At 42.5% G+C, this 19,708-nt stretch overlaps 1 protein-coding gene across 9 annotated transcripts in view; it reads right to left on the reverse strand.

Moving 5' to 3' along the window:
* Positions 1–406: 406 nt before the first annotated feature.
* Positions 407–19,708, reverse strand: part of YEATS2 (YEATS domain containing 2) — a 50,072-nt gene continuing 30,770 nt past the window's right edge. For 5 of the 9 annotated variants that reach the window (XM_080409706.1, XM_080409707.1, XM_080409708.1 and 2 more), the window contains 13 exons: positions 18,920–19,075; positions 17,645–17,818; positions 16,560–16,758; positions 13,832–13,963; positions 13,485–13,583; positions 12,359–12,470; positions 11,043–11,116; positions 9,870–9,949; positions 8,698–8,899; positions 7,092–7,318; positions 5,859–5,933; positions 4,362–4,435; positions 407–3,524 (listed from right to left, as the gene is read on the reverse strand). In XM_080409706.1, the coding sequence (XP_080265832.1) occupies positions 3,416–3,524; positions 4,362–4,435; positions 5,859–5,933; positions 7,092–7,318; positions 8,698–8,899; positions 9,870–9,949; positions 11,043–11,116; positions 12,359–12,470; positions 13,485–13,583; positions 13,832–13,963; positions 16,560–16,758; positions 17,645–17,818; positions 18,920–19,075 (1,713 nt within the window). In that variant the 3' untranslated portion in view covers positions 407–3,415. Of the gene's footprint in view, positions 3,525–4,361; positions 4,436–5,858; positions 5,934–7,091; positions 7,319–8,697; positions 8,900–9,869; positions 9,950–11,042; positions 11,117–12,358; positions 12,471–13,484; positions 13,584–13,831; positions 13,964–16,559; positions 16,759–17,644; positions 17,819–18,919; positions 19,076–19,708 lie in introns of those variants that run through there. The other 4 variants (XR_013931719.1, XM_080409703.1, XM_080409709.1 and 1 more) reach the window with 4 other exon arrangements.

Raw genomic sequence — 19,708 nt, forward strand, 5'->3', positions numbered from 1 at the left:
TTGGTACGCAACACCCCCATTTTCATTTTGACCCATGAGCTTTTTGGTCTTATTTTCTCCCCTGTTCTGTGGAAGGGGAGTGAGAGCAGCTGGGTGGGCGTCTGGCAGCCAGCCAACACCAACCCACCAGGCTTCTCCATCTTCCATACAAAGCAATTACTTGCCGCTTAAACAGGCTGCTCTGGAGGATGAAAAGCTGGAGGAGCTAAGCTTGCCGTGCTCCTCTTCCCCCAGCCTCCAAACCCAAGAGCTTTTCAAAATAACTCAAAAAGGGGAAAATTTCCTTCAGATCAGTTCCCCAACTACTGATTTTTATCCAGCAAAACATTCTGAATATACAGAACACACAAAAGCCTGTGGATTTGGAGAAACTTCAAGTGACAGGTGACAGTCAAGACAATCCTAGCACAGCTAATAAAAGAATTTATTGTAAACATACGTATCTTACACAATTATACAGTATAATACAGATAACATGAAGATTTAAACACTCAGCATTACAAACAGGGGCAATATTTGTAAAGAGATCTTTAACTTGCATCAAGACTCTTTAGAAAGCCAGAGAAATATACCGTAACATTTCAACACACCGTATCACCTGTAGCGTTCCACACACACCTGAATGGGTGCACGAAACATCCACAGCCTCCAACTCATCTCCAAGCAATTCCCACAGGAACCTCTCACCGACACTTTTTTCTCCCACTGCTTTTCAAAATTCAAAGAACTTGTTGCAAACGTTTCCTACATCTGAAGGACTAAACACATGTGTTATTTTCTATCTGCTTTTAACAAGTTTTTCTTCAGCAAACTTAATGTGTTATTAATATAGCATCTCCTAGGAGAGTAACCTGTGGTTGCTCAGAAATGCAGCAACAGACCTCCACTGCAAGAACCTCGTTAAGAACAAGGGGCATTTTACCTGCCTGCTTCAGGGCCAAGTTCAGGACTCACTCTGAAACTCCACTCCTCACAGAAAAAGCAGGACACAGGCAAGGAAGCCACAGTTTGCCAACAGATGCCCAAAGACGAGCTCCTGCATCCTCAAGAGCTGCTCTGGGTGTATCGACATCCCAGAAACGAAGCCCACACGAGACGGGGGCTGGAAATGCACGTGTCATTGCAGAAGATCATAGCACAACTGAGTTTGCCCAAAAGGCTGTTCCCACTCAACCTGCAGGCTGTCACAGTGATAGTGACAGATATCTTGAAAATGCCCCCCCCCCCCCTTTTTTTTTTTTTAAAAGCTGCGTACAGGGGTGCCTGAAAGCAGCACGGATGTGGAGTTCACTGCAGCTCCCCAGCTACCTGGATTCCTCCCAGCTCTCAGCACTGAGCTCAGACATAATCGCCACCGCTTGGCTCCTTCACACTGACCTCAGCTGAAAAACCTCACGTCAGGGCTGAGCTGCGCACTGTACTTGTGCAGGCAACCCTGCACTCAGGTCACCCCAACAAGCCGGGATTATCTTTTGAATCCAGAGCATCTGAAACGCCCTTTCTAGGGGGCATTTAAGTCCTCTGAATACTGCTTGCATTTCGTCCATTGGTCCCATTTCCTATATTCAAGGGTTAGGTTCTGCCACTCGTATATTCGTATACCTCCCTGCTAGCTCTGTGGAACTGAGAGGGAGTTTCCTGCAGACCCTAGTTTTATTGAAGGTGGAGAAGACAGGCAGCATCTCATCCGAGGTACATCGTACCTTCCTCAGCCTAAGAACTGTCTCAAACCTATGCTACTCTCCTCGGAAGCCTGAAACCACCCTCTAACTGACCTGTCTTCCACAGTTCCTGCACACTGAGTTACCATCACCTGTCTTCCAGCCCCAAAAAAGCACCAAAAGATAACATTTTGAAGATTTCTGTTCCTACCCCAGGCCAGGAAAGATAACTGTAGTTTAATGTTTATAAAAGGCTTTGTATTGTCAAAGCACGGCACCAACAAGAGCGAGGCCTCAGTACACCCCTGTGAGGTAGGTATCCTGGCTCCCCATGCTCAGAGACGGGGAAACTGAGGCACAGAGTGATTAAATCAAAGGCCATGCAGCAGATCAGAGACCCAGCTGAGATCAGCGCATTGGAGGTTCTGGCTGTTTGACCCATGCTCCAGCCACATGACAGCACTGCCTCACAAAACAAGCACCCTGAAAGCATGACAGTCCAACAGGAGTCCCACCAGCTTTACAATGGCTTATTCACACCACTAGCAAGCACCCATGGGGCAGGACAAAAGGGTGGTGGATGCGGGGTGGTCAGGATGTTGTCAGCGAAGCCTTCTTCAGCGAGGTGTTGACAGCCAGGCTGCAGATGTGTCTCCTACACCAGTGATGTTCCTGAGACAGGTAAGTGCTGGGGTTAGTAGCAGAACTTGGATCTGCAGTCAAGACATCAGAGGAGCTCCCCACAAGCAGCAAATCTCTGATGTTTTGATCCTATCAGGCCTCTCTGCGTTGAGCAGAACTTAAGCCAAAGTGGTGCTGCTTCCACAGCACTTTATAATCCAAGCTGATCATCAGCGAATGCTGTCAAAACATTAAGACTTGTACAACACAGCTGGTCACCTGCCTTCCAGCACACTCCAAACCTGCTAGCAGCCTGAGGAGGCACTCACTGAGCCAAGCAAAGGGTTTCAGCCAGTCCAAACCCACAAACACTGAATACTGGCCTCGTGCCTCTCCTCTCCCATGCAGGACAAGTGGTCAGTCTAATCTTACCAAGCCTGACCATGGTTTGTTCATCCTGATTGAGCATGTGCCAGTCTAGCCTTTCTGCGGTGACCAAGAAACCTCCACTAGAGAGGCAAGGAATTTGGTTAGGTGATACTTAGCTGCATAAGCTCATCATAAGTCTACCCAGCTGTGTTCTCAGTCACATATATCACACTTGAGCAGGACTGGCAGAATTTGTTGCAGCCATCAGCCTTCTGTTCACCCAAACCTAACCAACCCACCCACCCATCCACTCAAACAACCCACCTCTAAAATCTGCCTTCGACTTTTCTCATATCCAGAGTGCCAAAGCAGCTATTCTGCCCACTGCATGGGGAAACAACTCATATGCAGACTGTATCAAAAAGCATAATTTCTTTTCTTTAAAAAAAATGTTCCATCTCATCAATACAGCTGTCTCAGAGGGACCAGGCCTGTGGAGTCTCTCACAGCTCGCAACTCGATGCAAACTGACAATGTTTGTTCAGCCACTGAACATACACTTACCAAGTAAACACTGACATTTAACAACTTGATTTGGAACAGAGCATCATTTTGTTGCATTAAGGTGCATCTTTAATTGGAGGTAACAATCTAGTAGCCCAATGTTATAAATGTATATAATAGTGTCCTACAGAAATACTGGATTTGTCAACCCAACTTCAGTCATAAATCCACCTTTCCTGTAGCATCTTCTCTGCTCTATTTCATTGTTCCTCATTTAGTATCTTCATATGTTTGTTTGTGAGGAAGTCAAGAAAGGGAATATTACAGATGGCTTTGTGAATATTCATCACTGTGATCTCTCTTGGAGTCCTGCAGGGAATGCATCAGAGATGCCATTATAATACATAAAAAGACATGTGTCCATCAAGCAGCAAGTCAATAAATTTACTAACAGAGGGGAGTGGGGGAAGATCAATTGAAAAAAAAGGATAAAAGAGCAGGTGTTAGAGCAAGACAGGAAGAGCATTAAAATGTCAGAACACACACAAAAAAAAAAAGACAAATGACTGGGGGAAACATCTTGGGCATTGGGACAGGGAAATCAAGTGCTGAAGCATTAATTCTTGAACTTCTATAGCACAACTATGTACATATAATACATATATTATATATATATATTTATATATTGCATAAAAGTAAATATTTAAACTAAGCATTTTCTCATAGTGTTCCCCCCCCCCCCCCAATTTCAGGCTATCCCAAATCCTGCTGCTAAACAGAAATCAAAATGAGGCCCAAGTGTTACCTTAAAAAAAAATCACGTGAGCCTGAAAAAGAGTATACTGGTAAAATAAGGAGATTATTTAGGTTGTTTAAGTTCTGGCAGGCCATGGCTAAGTTGTCTACAGGGTAACCTGAGATGGCCAAGAGTGAGAAAGTCCTTCCAACATGGCTCTGTAGGAACAAGTCATCTGTCTTTGGGCATGGCAACACCAGAGAATCCTGCCTCAGTTTTTCATGTTGTTTACTTTGCCACTATGGAGCTAGGAGATGACAAACCCCTTTATAAGGCTTGGATCCTCCCAGAATATAGTTCAAATTCCCTCATTCACATGGTCTGAGCCACACAAAATCTGACTTAAGTCCTCAAGCAGTTCAGCCCTTGATGCTGGCATAAGTGGTCCAAGAGGAAATAAGCTGCCGTACCTGTTGTGAGGAGCCGTCTGGTATGCCACAGCTAGCGCTTGCCGCAGGATATCACTCATAAGCTGTTCAGTGGCCTGTGACAAAAGACAACATTAGGAGACAGTATTACGAAAAGAGGAAAGAAACATGCTGTTTGCTTGAGTATCAGTGTAAGGGCAGCTGAATTCCAGCTCACTTCAGTCCTGTCCTTGATCAGCAGGGGGGCAGCTCAAGATGTCCAAGTGTGTTTTATTAGCACAGTAATAAGAACCAAGTATATTTAAGAGAAAGAAAGAGACCTATAGATGCACAAAGCTCGGGCTGCAACTGCCCGGCCCGGTTTCTTTCTGGACCTGCAGAGCAGTACGTGCACAGCAGGGTGGATCCAATGTTCCAGAGCCTGGGCTTCAAAGCCTATTTTAGGGCCCTTCCTCTCGCACACCAAAGCTTGTTTGGCACATGGCAGATTCCAGGTATTTTCCTGGGAGCTGGTATACGCTTGTTAGCCACCCCCTGTGGTCACTAGGCTTATGTCAAGTTACTTTCACAAAAACCTCCCAGCCTGGACAGCAAGCAGATGGCAGCCGTGTACCCTACATACTTGGCTTAATCAAGGTTCAGTCAAAAGCTAATTAAGGCTCTTGGCTTTCTGTGCCTGTATCAAGAATAGAGCAGAGGTTTCTGGGATGTTCAGTCAGGAGAGCTGGCATAACTCTACAATTATAATGGAGCAATCTGACAGTTACCATCTGTGTCTACAAATGGATGTATCTGACTCCAACTACAAGTAACAGCAGAGCAGAAGCGTGCATGCGAGTGCATGTGTAACCTGGAATCAATTAGCTTTTGCAAAACTGATCTGATAAGCAGCAGCCTGTATAAACAACCCCAAAAATTGCCTTTGGCTTGAAATACAGCAGAGCAGTGCTAAAAGCAAGCTGTGTTAGCCTTCAGTCCACACCCAAGAACTCCAACTCCATGCTGTTCAAAGTTTTGGTAAGACACTCTGTTTTTCCAGAAGTGTTTCTGACATAGAAATCGTTTCTCATATAAGGCAGAATTGCTACTGTCTCCAGGAATTCAGCATTCTCCCAGCAGAGACAACACAGGCCAAAAGGAACTGTGCAGTATTTATGAAAAAAAATAGCTAACCTTGTATAAAATATTCAAGTCTTACAGAAGTCTGGCAGATTCCTCCCCAGTTTTGAAGGGTGGGACAAAGGAAAGGGTTCTTCCAAAGTTACAGAATGAGGCAGTATCTTACTGGCAGCAAGAATCTGCACATCACTACTCTATGTCCAAGCCAATAAATCAGTTAGAAAGCTAGAAACACACACAAAAGTATGTGAGACTGTTTGGCCAGCTACGTATTTTTTCCATACATGTACAAAGACAGACATCGGGCTCTGCATCTTCTGATTTGATAAATGCATATTAATAAGGATATTCCATCTTTTTTTCTACATTACCGAATCAAAACGGTTACAGAAAAGTTCTTATTGTGAAGTAATTTCTTACCTTTAAAATCATATCTTCTATTACTGATGCATAAACATTCTTTTGTACCTCAGCAGGCTGAAAAGAAATCCCTATCTATAAAATACAAGAGAAAAAAATCAGTGCATCAAATAACACAACGCAAGTTGTACTACAGATTAGATGAGAATGAGATTAACAGGGGAAAAAAATCAATTACAAAGGGTAGTTAAAAAACAAGCAAGTAGACTGCAGAACTTTCTAGCAGTATAATCTCAAGAAAAAAATCTGGAGAAATGCAGCTTGACCATTAGAACAGCCTGCAGAAATGCCTCTAAAACGCAGAATAAACAAAAGCAGGTTTTAATTTTTGTTTCAGCAAGTCCACACAAAAACCGGTCTGCACTGGGTACCTTTTGATTGAGAACAGAAGCTGCATTTTAAAACTGCACATATATTCAATCCATCTATTCATCATCTTCCCCACACCTATGGCAACTGAAACCACTTTAAACAGTACTCCTGGCACAAAAGCTCCACATCAAAAGACTGTTTCATCCCCCACCTCATCACGCTTGTGCCCGTGTCACCTACTTAGCAAGAGAACAGCTAAACTGCAGAACCAAAGGTTTGTCCCTTGATGCTGGCATTTGAGGTGGAGATGGCAAACCGTTCTTTCTCCCACAACCGCTGCACGCAAACCCCTCTTGTCGCTCTGTCTCTGCTGGCACAATGACAAGCACTCCTTCCTCCAGGCCAAGTCAGCCTCCTCCCTTTCCTCCCTGCTGCTGTGGCAGAAGACCCCCCCTCCCTTTCTTTTACCCTAATTTGAACAGAGGGAAGAAATCCAAGCAGTAGAGAAGTTTGCTGTGGTCTAAGCTTCACTGCAACCCCTCTTCAAGAGCTGCTATTAAACAGCACTGGTCCAAGCAACAAGTTCAAATACTGCACATGATGGGACAGAAAGAATTCAGTGCTGGTGCTCCTCTTCCCTCATTTCCCCTTTCTCCTAGCATTCCAGGATGATTTTCCTGGTACTAAGCCCTGCAACACAGCTACTCCCAAATGACCTCCCAGCTGGCATGCTTCATTCTCTCCTGCTAGCACTAGCCAGCTGAGTGTCATGAGTTAGAAATTCCAGTTTTTCCACGGCATTTATAAAAACTCCATAAAGCATCCAGAGGGCCGTATAGATTAAAGAAAGGCAACTGAATATATGTAAGACAAGAACTGTTGTTAAGCTAGTTGTGATTAGCTTTGCGAATCACTTCTTACCTTCTCTGCAGCATCCCTCACAAACTCTGATGCAGGCAAGGAAGCCAAGTAAAACTTCATCTCCTCTTGCTTCTCCTCCTGTTCTTTCTTAATGTTTATTTTTAATGGCTCGTTGAAGTTGAGAATATCTACTTCCTCTTCATGTTCTGGTTCTCGTTTCAGAAACTGCTGTAGTTCCTCTAGTTTTCGGCACAGCTCCTCACCACTGCTGTAAGATGAAGGGCATTCTGAAAAAGAAGCAATCAATTAAACACATGACAGGTTATGGAAAGCTGTTTATAAACAGATGCACACTCAAAATATGGTAAGAAATTAAGGTAATTGCAAGTTATTTTTGTAGTTCCTACCAAACATAAGGATGAACAGGAACACAAGCAGTCATTGAGAGCCTTCTAATTATATCGTCATGACACTCATGGTCCTCTCCCTCATCTGCCCCTACACCAACAAAGGTGGCTGCATTTCAAACAAAACCAGGCTAATGTGAGCCTCCTAAACATTCTCACAGAAGCTTTTTGACAGTTGCAAAGCAGCCTGATGTTCTTCCACTTGCTTGGAGAAACTGAGTTTTTACTATGTGGGTACCACGTAGCACTAAATCATCTTTTACGTTATGGCAAGTATTATATTTTTTAAGAAACATCACGAGACAGATTCACAGTGGAATTACAAAACGGCAACCTCTTCTCTGCATGCTCGACACGAGCCAGTAAAACCTTCTGTGCAAAGCGATGCAAGAAACAGATTTTTTTTCTTCTAAGACAAACACAAATCTAGTTATTTAGATAAAAATATTAAAAGGTGGACGTAAGCTTCTTTTCCACCTTCAACAATGGCAATGCAGTGCCAGACTTGGCAAATAATCATCAAATCCATACACTTCTGTGAAATACCTTAAATCCCTGTATGATCAGAACAGAAAAAACATTCAGCTTTAGGAAAGGGATTATCTGAAGGTGAAACAAGGGAGCTTAACTATGAAGAATGAATGAAATTAAAAGATGTACATTTAATACATACTAAAATAGACTGTGAAGATCCCAGAGCTATGCCTAGTGGAATAATGCAGCAGCTGTAGTAACATAATGTGGAACTTCACTTCCCTTTTGGGGGGTAAATTAACCCCCACTGAGCTCCACACTGCCACTGCCAGGTTTCCCTGCCTTGCTTTGGTTTTTTTGTTCCTGAACTCATTCATATTGTTTACACAGTCTTAACAGAGGCTAAGCTTACCCAAGGGCAGAAATGTCATTACTCACCACACTTCACTTGTGTGCCCACTTACAAATGATTATATCGTGGGGCAAGAATCCTCTCTCATATGCTTTATCTACACTGGGCCTCCAAGGGCCCCAAAGCACAGTAAAACCCAAAAGATGCCCCAGAAAACATTAGGACTGACAGAGACATGGGACAGCCTTACTTGGAGGCTTGCCCTTATTACCTCCAACTTTTCTTATTCCAGAGTGAATTAAATTAAAACCAAAGGAAGTAAGAAACCCCTTCTCCTACAGCAGCAGCACATGTGTGTCTATACAGTCTTGAGCCACTTAGTAAACTGCATTTTTGGCAGAGAGGAGCTTTCCAAAGGTCCCTCCACACTCACCTGGCTCACTATCTATCTGTGTCAGCACATCTTCAATCGAGTCCTCATCGTTCCGCAAGGTCTCAGGGTCAGGTGGAGTGTAGCCATGGCATCGACACCAGTGTACCACGTGCTTTGTTTTCAGGGGTGTAATATTGTGAAACCTGGGGTGCTTCTCTATGATTTCTTGAAGGATCTTTCTCACTGTCATCGCTCGTTGCCACTGTGACAAACCAAAGGGAAAGCTCATCAAATTGGCTAAAACATTTAAGGTTAGACCATGGCCCAGACCAATAATCCAGGTTGCAAGGAAAACAAAAGGAATATGATTTTCTCAGAAGTCAGAATGACAAGGAAAAATAAATATGGAAGATGGTCCTAATCCTGATACCAGGCAGCTGTAGGGCAGGTCATTTAACCTCTGCTTTGTCATCCAAACAAAACCTCAGAAAAAAGGGACACACATTTACAGGGGCCTAGATACACTTGACTTGAAATGTCTCACCTCCCAAGTGACACCTAAGATGGCATAGTGCAAGAAATCCAGTAGAGTAAAATATGCTTCTTCAAATGCTGGTTAGATGCTTCAATCACTTAAGCTGGCAACAGCAGAGTGTCTAATCAGTTTTAACATCTTCCACACAAAACTCCATAGCAAGATGACAAAATTATGAAGAAATAGGGAGAAACATAACAACCACAACACAAAAAGGCCCAGATACACTGAAATATTTAACTTTGGTGAACTGATAATCTATTTCAGCACTAGCATTCCTTATGTCAGATCTCTCAGTCCTCTTCCTACTGAAAACAGAAAAAAGCCCATGAAAAGACAAAGTATGTTGGGTAAAATTCCCATGACCATAATGTGCCACAGAGAAGTGATGAGGATAAAGTGCTAACAGGACAGTTTGCAAAAATTCTGTTTTTTTAAATACTTCAAAAACACCTTACTTCAAATCAACTGAAAAATGACCTTCGCAGTCTCTTCTGCTCAAGAAACTCTCTGAACAATAAACTGGATCACTATCTGGACACAAATCAGCGCATCATGCGGTAAGGAATTCTTCCATTTAAAATATGACAGACGGTTTCAGAAAACAAATTGGCTAACAACAAGGGAGGTTCCATAATTCAGAAATCCTTCTTGTGTCCCTAGTGACTGCTTATGAAACACAGGAGGAGAGGATTACCTCGGCTGCCCTCCTCTTCCCAATATTCCAGCTGTAATACTGTTCCACTGAACTGGCACAAAAAGAGCTTGCATCTTCACCTGGAAAACACAAAGGCAAAACCAGTACTAAATTTATAGTAAGTGAAGTAAGATTAATTCTGTTATTTAGCAGAGAGAAAGAGGGAAATATGTTTCATGCTCACAAGATTGGGAACTGAAACTCTCTCGCTCTTACAAATGCTGTGCTCTCTCTGAGCACAGCAGAGATAAGTGCAGCAGACACTGTTTTTTGGATGCAAAACCAGCACCCTTCTTGGTCACACAGAGACATCTGTGGCTATGGGCTGTTTTAAGTCTTTTTCTCCTCAAAAAACTGTAATGATGTAGAAATGTAGATCTGTCTAACTGGTCGAAGTCTCTTCCTTTGGAAAACCTTTTTCTTTTGCAAATGAATTACAACATAAAAATGAAACGACAGTGAAAAGGTTTCCTGGCAAAAATCTTTTTGAGGAAATGAATCCTAAGCAATGGATTCATAAATGCTACTGTAGGCCAGAGAGCTGAATGTAATGAAAGCTTTACCGTGCCACCCACTCCTGCTTGGCTCACTGTGACAATCTTGAGAGGGGTCTGCCCTACCCGGTCTCCAGGACCACTTGTGCAAACTGCATTAGTTACCAGAGAAAGCTGTTAAGATTTTCAGCTATGTACATGAGTAAGAGTTATGCAACTATAAAGTACCATAGATTTCCCTGTAAACTACTACCTTTTGTTTAATAAAAAAAAAAAAAAAAAAAGAAAAACAAACATTACAATGCTGAACTATTTTATTGTGTTTGCAAGCATTTCTGAAACCCTGATGTTAAATTAAAAAAAAGAAGGAAAAAAACCCCACCACATCCACTGAGGACAAATGAGGGAAAGAAGACCAATTTGCAGCCATTACGTGAGGAAATAAAATCTACTTCTAACAAAAAAAAAAGATGAAAGTTAATAACTTGTGACAATGTATTTGGCTTTATTGGAAGAACCTAATTCCAAGCATCTTTAGACTAACACCTGGAATAAGCTCTCTAAGGAGAATGGCTTCATTTCGTTCCACCTTTTAATAATTTTTGTGGCTACAGGGTATGCAAGGCATTCTGTTGATACAATAAAAATAGAAAGCAAAGCCTTTTCATTTACTGCTTACTTTTTTCAGCAATTAATGGAACTTTCTTCACTATTGCTGTTAAAAGCTGCTGGATGTTCTCCAAATATTCTATGCTGCAAGGGATAAAAAGAATCACAATGAAGAATACTGCTGGAAGGAAGGAACCAGATGCAAAAGGTTTAAAAATCACTGCATGGTCTAAAGTCTCTAGCCACAAGGCATTATAGCAATAGTAATGGGAGGATAAACTGTTACGCCTCAATCTGGAGAAGGTATTTCAAACAGCCTTTCCTCTTGCCAAAGTGTCCACATCTGAAGCTGCATCTGTCAAGCTGTGGAAACTCATCAGAGGCTTTTTTGGGCAAGCTTGGAAGAAACCCCTGCATCATCTTGCAAGCTGCAACACTACTTGAGGGATAAGACACACCTGTAAGTGCAGGCTGTTGCAGTAGGAACATGTGATACTGCATGGGAAACTTTGAACTTAGGGAGTTTAGGTAAATTTTACTTAACCTGCCATGCTGTATCTAACTGCCAAGTACTGTATTTTCCATTAGTTACTTTAGAACTAAGATAATTTCCGGCATGTAGTGACTTAAGATTTATTCCTGTCTCCTACACATCCCTGCAGACATTACCCTGATGGAGGGTATATGTCGGGATAACAAAACTTCTCAAAATATGGAATCAGGGAAGTCAGCCACTGGAGGAATCAAGAGCAGAAGGAACATCCTACACATTACAAGAAATATGCAGAGAAAATTTTGCCAACTGAGTTCTGCTGAAAAATCACTAACAAGTACTTGCAAGAGCATCAAAAGCAAGGCACTCGATTTCACAGCATCCAGAATACTCCAATGATCTTAATTACTTAATTCCAGTTATGAACCAAGGCAGCCTTCATACTGAGTAATTACAGAAGTATATGAGCTTAACAAGACTAGAGAGGCAAGACGACAGTACTAATTTCAGATGCCCCTTTTGTGACCTGCATTTTGTTGGGTAGTTGGACCTCAGCAAGAACACAACGGCAATGGGAATTACACAAGCAGTGGATGATACAGAGGTTTTAGCAGCTTGAGATTTTAGCAAACTCCAAAACAACTGCAAACCTTTAAATATTTTTCCCCCTTTCATAAGCCCTGCATACAAATCCATTTGCAAAGAAAATATTGCAATACTGTCCGAAACAAATGCCACTCAAAAGGATTAGCAGTGATACAACAGCATATGGGACAGAAGATTTTATAATCTATTTCTAGGTCAAACTTAACACTGCTGCACATCTCCCTAAAATCTCCATTCCCCCTGGCATTTCAAAGATCAGAAAACCTTACAGAGAAATGAACAATTACTTGATAACGTAATTCCCAAGTTCGGAGCTCTCTTCTGTTTTCACTGCTGCTTGGCCTTCTTGGGTACCCACAGAACTGCAGTTCTGTCCCGTTGAATCAGGCTCCATCTTAACTTCAAAGAAACAGAACACATTTAAGACAAAAAGTACCAGTCAGCTTGATAAATAGTGTCTTGTGAGACTCCAGTAAGACTGAGGGTCTTACATAACATCATTTGTTGTTTGCATTCTGATTGTTAAGCATGAACAAATCTGACCTTCAATTCTGCTGAAAGCAAGCCACCAGAACATGTTCCCCCTCCTCCAAATCTTAACGTGCTCACATCTTATCCTTTTTAGAAAATCTGCGTAACCAGTTGCTGAGATGTTTTGCGTATGACTGCCTGATCTAAACTGAACTGCCTTAAAGTGTACATTGGCCTCTTCGTAAACTAAGAGCTGGATAGAAAACTACTAACAGTTTTAGCAAGAAGTGTCATTTCAAAGTGAGAACTTTTTTGAAAACAGTGCTGGTGTTGACATCAGTGAACTTTCTCATGTCTAGGACAGAACGCTGGTGAGACAGGGGAAGGGAGAGACACGTTCCCAACCAAGAACGGCCAGGCAGTCTGGTCCTTCATCTGGGATGGGAGAGACACATGACAGTTCTGCAAGAACTGGACTTTTGAGTCTCTCGGCTCTGGTCTATGCATTATTCTGGGAAGTACCGCATGTACATCTTTCCCCCGCATGTCTGTGCATGTGCATACGTGCTGTCTACATCTAGTGCTGTTGGAAAGCATTCTCTAGTACATTTCACCATAGCCACTGTTCTGAGGACAGAAGTAACTGTGATTAAATACATGCTGCTCCATGCATTTCAGCAATGGCCTGAAACAATGAATGTTTAAGGTACTCATGGTAGCTTTCTAGAACATCCCCCTTTTTCTCTGTCCTTGCCTGTGCTTTGGGACTTGTTGATGGGGAATTCACTGTTAATCGCCTAGTCCCCAAGTGCTATTTTTGCTTTATTTAAACCCTACTAACAATGGAAATAAAGGAACCCACAGTCACAGGATCTACTTTCATCATGAGGCCACTTGTATAAAGCAGCACCAGCTTTATCTTACTGAGAAATTCCTTGTTACCTTTAGTGACGGATGCTGTAGAGGGACTAGTGACAATCGTACTTGCTGCTGTGACAGTTGAAACAGCTGAAACTTTGCTGGTAGAAAGTGACTGTATCACTGGAGAGGAAAAAGAAAGAAGGAAAAAAGACAACAAAAAAAAAAAAAAATCAAACCTCATACACTTTGCAAAATAACCATGTTCAGAAGCAACAGTGTTTTTTGCAGCACAAAGTTTAGGGATGAATTTCCTTGCTACATTTTCTTCTACCTCTAACTTTGGACCATGTATGCCAACAGTGACCAAGAGCTACCCTGTGTCAAAGGGGATTTTCACACACCATCTGTCATCCTCCTCTGCCCTTTACCTTTGTTCATAGGCATGAGTATTGTCTGAACACCTCCAGAAGCTGTGTTTACACCGAGCTGTTTAAGCTGGCTGGGAACTGTCAGAACAGCCTGCTGTGGACTAGACTGATTTGAGTGGATTTTTAGCAACCCTGCAAGAAGAACGGAAGACAAAATGTTAAATAAAACACACCATTTAGTTTATCTCCAGCTACTTCTCTGCCTGAACCAGGATGGTATGTAAGCTAGCACTGCCACCCTCTTAACAAGTCACAGTTCAGTGACCTGTCAGACAAGTTTTTACTGACAAATGATTGCTAAAATACTGGGGTGCTGCACCACAGCGTGAGCAGTATTCCATGCTGCGTGCTGCTCTGATATTCGTACAGCAAGTTTCCTCATTACCTAAGTAATCTTAAGCAGAAGTTGATGTAACACAAACCTTCCAGCTGAAGCAGGCTCAGCACAGAGTAAAACACTTGTCAGAACAAGACCTTGTGCTCAAGGGTTTGGTAAGCCAGTGAACTACAGCTCTGTTGTACTTACACAGCCACTCTCACCGAGGTATCCAAGTGCTGAATGCACCTCTGCCATCCAGCTTAGCAGCACCCGCTGCAGTCAGTGGAGCACAAACCACCACGTTTCAACTAAGTGACAAGCCCAAGGCTGCACAGCAAGTGTGATGAAGGACATATCGGGACCGAATGTCCTGTGTCTTTCTGTAACGCGCACTGAACACATCCATAAGGATGGCTACTCAAGCTATGAAGCGTATTGAAGTAGGGACTGAATGAAATCACCGACTTCAGTCAAGGCTAATAGAACGAGCAGGACATTCAGGCATTAACAGCATTCTCAATGGCAGCACCCAGGGACTTCGGTGGAAATCAGCACAGCTCCAAGCCGTGCCACAGCAAGTAGTGCTCATCACCTGTCCACCAGCTCTCTCCTCCACATCCCAAGCCACCACAGCCAGCACTCTTAACACTGTGATTTGGGCCTACGTCCATCCTTTCTACTGGTAAATCGGCTATTATCAATATAATTGTATTCAATCTATAGCTAACTTTTATTCGGATTGTGGAAATTTAATAGACTTCTACTTTAGAACATGGACAACAGAAGACTTCTTAGTTTCATGATGGCAATTTTATACTCACGATTTGTTTTGCGATAAAGTTTTCATTCTCTCATATTTTATTATTATTCTTTAAGAAACACAGCTGCCTTCCAAGTACTAGACATGCAAGATCTGGTGAAGATGTCTCTTGGTTTTGAAAGATACTGGTCTGTTAGGCTTTCACCTCCAGGCAAGGCAGCTAACCCACTCTTACCAATTTGTTTGTGTGGGATGCACAGATGTGTCAGGATGGGACAGCAAGGGACCCAAACAGCAAGGAGAGTAAGAAGGGACATTTTCAACTAACGCTATTAGCCTGACGGGTAGCAGACATTGTTCGTTGCAAAACAAGGGGAAAATCTGTCTTTTTGAAAACCCGCCTTTAAAAATACAAATCTTCAGAATCTGATCACTGCTTTGGTTCTGGGTGGTTTTTTGGGGTTTTTTTGTTTGTTTGTTTGTTTTACATTGAAATAACATGGTTTATAGCTACTGCTTCTTCTGGGATTCTTGAAGAAATAGATTTTCATGATGAAGTCAGTGCCTCAGGTTACAAAAACCAAAACAAGATCTAGGTAACATTCTTACACCAAGATGGGAGTTTTAATCTGAAAGCTATTCAGAATGGCATATTTTCTACAAAAAAAACTTGCTGCTTTGTTTGCAAGGATGAAAACACTCAACTGCTTATTGCAGATTTCAGATTTGTAGCAGTCTTAGCAGTCTATGTTGTTTACTTTCAAGCTCTGGGAAAAACAGAGTGATGAAAAAGGAGGAGTTTGGAAGACTGTGCACATGGGAAACAAGAGCAGCTGTTTTCAAAAGACAGTGTCAGATGAGCTCAGTGTCATTTATTTTCTATTTTCTGTATTTTTACTCTGTTTCCACTTAGTAAGCCATTCTTAAGTTCACTTAGTAAGTGAACAGAACATGCCAACAGGTAAATGATTCAAAATTAATATTTCTGATTTTAACGTGAAATACTCAACTATTGATACAAAAGATACTGGAAGACAAGAAAACTAAATAAGGAGAACTCTCCTCTACAGAAGGGCAGTCCACCTTTATTATCTCATTTTTATTAACTTGATGCATTCCAGATCCTACCTCACTGTACTTAATGGATTTCAAATTTAAAGCCTTCAGATCCCCCTAACCAACATCTCTCTCCTTTCGAAGCCAAACACAGCAGATGCAAAGCCTCAGAGCCAAATTCTGCTCATGCAGCTTCTCCAACTTCAGTGGAGTATCACTTTCAAACTAATCAAGTCTGTAGCATTGCTGGTACCTTAACAGTTTCAGCATTCAGTGATACACTGTGCTCTTGAATAGGCAGATGACAACTCGGCATGAAAACTAAAATCCCTCTCTAATACCAATGGGCAACTCGCACTATTATTTGTAACAGATTCAGTCAATGCACTGAGTGATAGGATGCCAAATTATTTAGACATCTCTTCGGCTAAGCCAGAAGTTATATTAATAAGATATGTTTTAGAAAGCAGGATTTTACTTTTACACATTCACAAATGCAGGTGATTATTCTTCCATTTACAGTGCAGACAACTAAAGAACTCACACCTGGATTCTAACTTGCTATAGGAAAGGCATGAAAGGGAGTTTAATACCTGATACTGCAGCTTTTCCAGTCACAGGCGTTGGTGTAGTCATCAGAGAAGCAACACTTACAACAGTGGAAGTGGCAGTCTTATTCACTACTGATGAAGTAGGCTGGCTCTGGCTTATACAGATTTGGTGTTGCTGTCCCGATGTCTTTGCTACAGGAGTTCCAGAAGATGATGAACTGGAACCTGCATTATCTATTTGCTGCATAAAAGAGGCAGAGAAGAATAACAAGGTCCTTTTTGTGTCACAGATAACAATAAGCACAACGAAGTAACAATATCCAGAAGCAGCACAACCAAATGTTTATCTGTCTGTCATTAAGCAGCAAAATGTTCTCAAGCACATATCCAAAAGCCCAGATACAACGACGGTACATACAGAATGGAGGCGGTTTCAAGCAGAAGTGAAACTGCACATTGGAACTGCTACCACAGCTGCTTTGATAGTGCCTGGAGCCAGGCCCCTTAACATCAGCAAGCAGGTAGGTCTCCAGATGAGAAATGTGACCCAGGAACATTTCATATCTCCCTACTGCTCAGAAGTCCGGTCTGGCCACTGCCGGCCTCTGAAATCTGTTGACAGCAGACTGGGCACTAAGCACTGTGGAGAGTCTGTGATCTGAGAGGAGAGACCTACAGCCTAGTTACTGCTGGCTTTCACTGGCCTGCTGGATACGAAGTGTCAGGCACTTCACATTCTTCTTCAAATTTTTGTGCCAGCAGCAGATTAGATGTTTGAGAGCTGCACAACTCAAAAGATCTCATCTGTATGACTGCAAAAGCTTTTCCAGATAAAGCCTTCCTTGTCTACCTGAATTTTAACAACCTTAAAAGCAAGAAAGTGCAAGTGTCACAAGTTTCAGTTTCTCTTCTCCCCTTGTTTCTTCGCAGAAAATAAAAAACAGCAAACAACCCAATCAGAAAAGGAATTGTGGGCACTGTGCTGGTACACAAAAATAAGAGCAAACCCACCAGCAATGCTGACTGAGAAGAACACCAATAGGGAAAAAAAGAAGTCCTTTCCTGGAGATTGTATCAGCTAGAGCGCTAACACTGTATTACAGAGTTCTGGCAATGTTGTTTCTCACCTGGGCCACCCCGTTTGTGGGAAGGGCCACGGCAGGAGCAGCAGCTGTGGTGATAACACCTCCTGATACTCTCAGCACAGTGGTGCCAGGTTTGGAGAGCTGGGATGTGGCAGGTACTGATTTTATAGACCCATCTGATATTTTCACCAGTGATGTCTGTCCACTGGGCGCAGCCTTTGAGAAAGAATTCAGCATAAGGAAAAAGGTGTATTTGTTTTGGCTTTTCTTTTACTTAACCCTTCCCCAAAATCACAACAATAAAACAAACAAGACAAATGCTTTTTGTATTACTGAAAAATATTTTCAGAAGACTTTTGAAAAAGGCATGGGGTTATTCAGCCTGGAGAAGAGAAGGCTCTGGGGAGACCTTATGGAAGCCTTCCAGTACCCAGAGGGGCTGACAAGAAAGCTGGGGAGGAGCTTTCCACAAGAGCATGTAGCGATAAGACAAGGGGGAATCACTTTGAACTAAAAGAGGGTAGATTTTGATTAAATATAGGGAGGAAATTCTTCCCTGTGAGGGCGGCGAGGTGCTGGCCCAGGCTGCCCAGAGCAGCTGTGGGTGCCCCATCCCTGGCAGTGCCCAAGGCCAGGCTGGACGGGGCTGGGAGGAGCCTGGGCTGGTGCGGGGTGTCCCTGCCCGTGGCAGGGGGGTGGGAATGGATGATCTTTAAGGTCCCTGCCAACCCGAATCATTCCATGATGACGAAATTGTGGCAACAATACCTGGAACAAAATTATGACCTCAGAAATCAACTTCATCAAACTGTTGACTGCAAAAATATGTCCATCGATCTTGAATTTTGGACAATTAATTACAAGTACTCTTGGGGAGTTTGAATTTTACAGGGACTACCTAGAAGTTTTTAGAAAAGGACCTTTAAGGGATACCAAACCCCAGCATTTTAAGAGCTTTAGCACATGACCCATTTCTAAGGTTCAAATATTTAAGAACATTTTTGCATCTAACTGTATTTACTTCTCTGTTTCACTAAGAAATCCCAGAGCACGTTTACAAACTAGCAACCCAAGCTTACACGTGACCCGCTCCGAGAACAGAACTAAAGCTGAAAAATGTTAGTAGTCCAATAGCTGCATATGAAAGCAGGCCTTCATGTGCCTTCTTCGCCACAGTACAGCCAGCATCACAATTGTACAAAACCCAAACCAAACAACTACAAAAGGAAAAGCTCTTACAACGTGCAGCTGTGGTTCCTATACCTTATCTGACAAAATGCTAACTGGTAAGAGACAAACACACCATTTGCAGGTTACCTGTGTAAAGAGAGCTGTTTTCTGTCCAGTTATCACTTTTAATGCTTGTCCTTGTGTGGAAGATGTTCCAACTCCTACGTTGCCCTGAACAACTGAAGCTGGAGTCAGCTGCTTCCCAGAACTCTGAGGAGAAGGCTGGCCAACCAAAAAGGTGCCCTGCTCCAGAAATAAGTTACGAGAGGTCACCACTTTGAAACACAGTTAAGAGTCAACAGAAATCTAGAAGTGTCAATACAGGATAAAAGCCTATAGCTATTATGCAATAACATTTAATCTTCTAAAATGTGGCACTGCTAATTACAGCAGATGCTTCTGCACTAAGAGCGGGACATAGCCTTTTATTCTTGGTGCAGAACACTTTCTGATGCAAGGGAAGGGGTGAAAAAAGCCACACTCAGTTCCCCGTCTTGTCAGAGCCATCCACTATAATTTAACAAACTTTATGCTCTTCAAGTTTACTCTTTGTGACAAATGCTGCTTAGCAAGCAAGATTGGAGAGGCTACTGCTGGGCAAGGCCAAAAAAAAAAAATAAAAAAAAAAGAGACACCGTCTCACTTCAAAATGTATTTAGTCCCCTCACAAAAGCTATACATTCAGAGCGCGGCATGCAGAAATCACACCACCAACACTATAATAACCTATCACCTTAGACCCTTCCTACTTCACATTGATATTCAGTTGTTACCCCCTTCAGAGGCTTCATTCAGCCTCTGTCACACACGGATCCCTTCACACAATCTTCTGGTTCCTCATTTTTCTTTCTTACTCAGCCTTGCTGTTTCACTCCA

This window comes from Falco punctatus (genome assembly GCF_963210335.1).
Source record: "Falco punctatus genome assembly, chromosome: 13".
NCBI lineage: Eukaryota > Metazoa > Chordata > Aves > Falconiformes > Falconidae > Falco > Falco punctatus.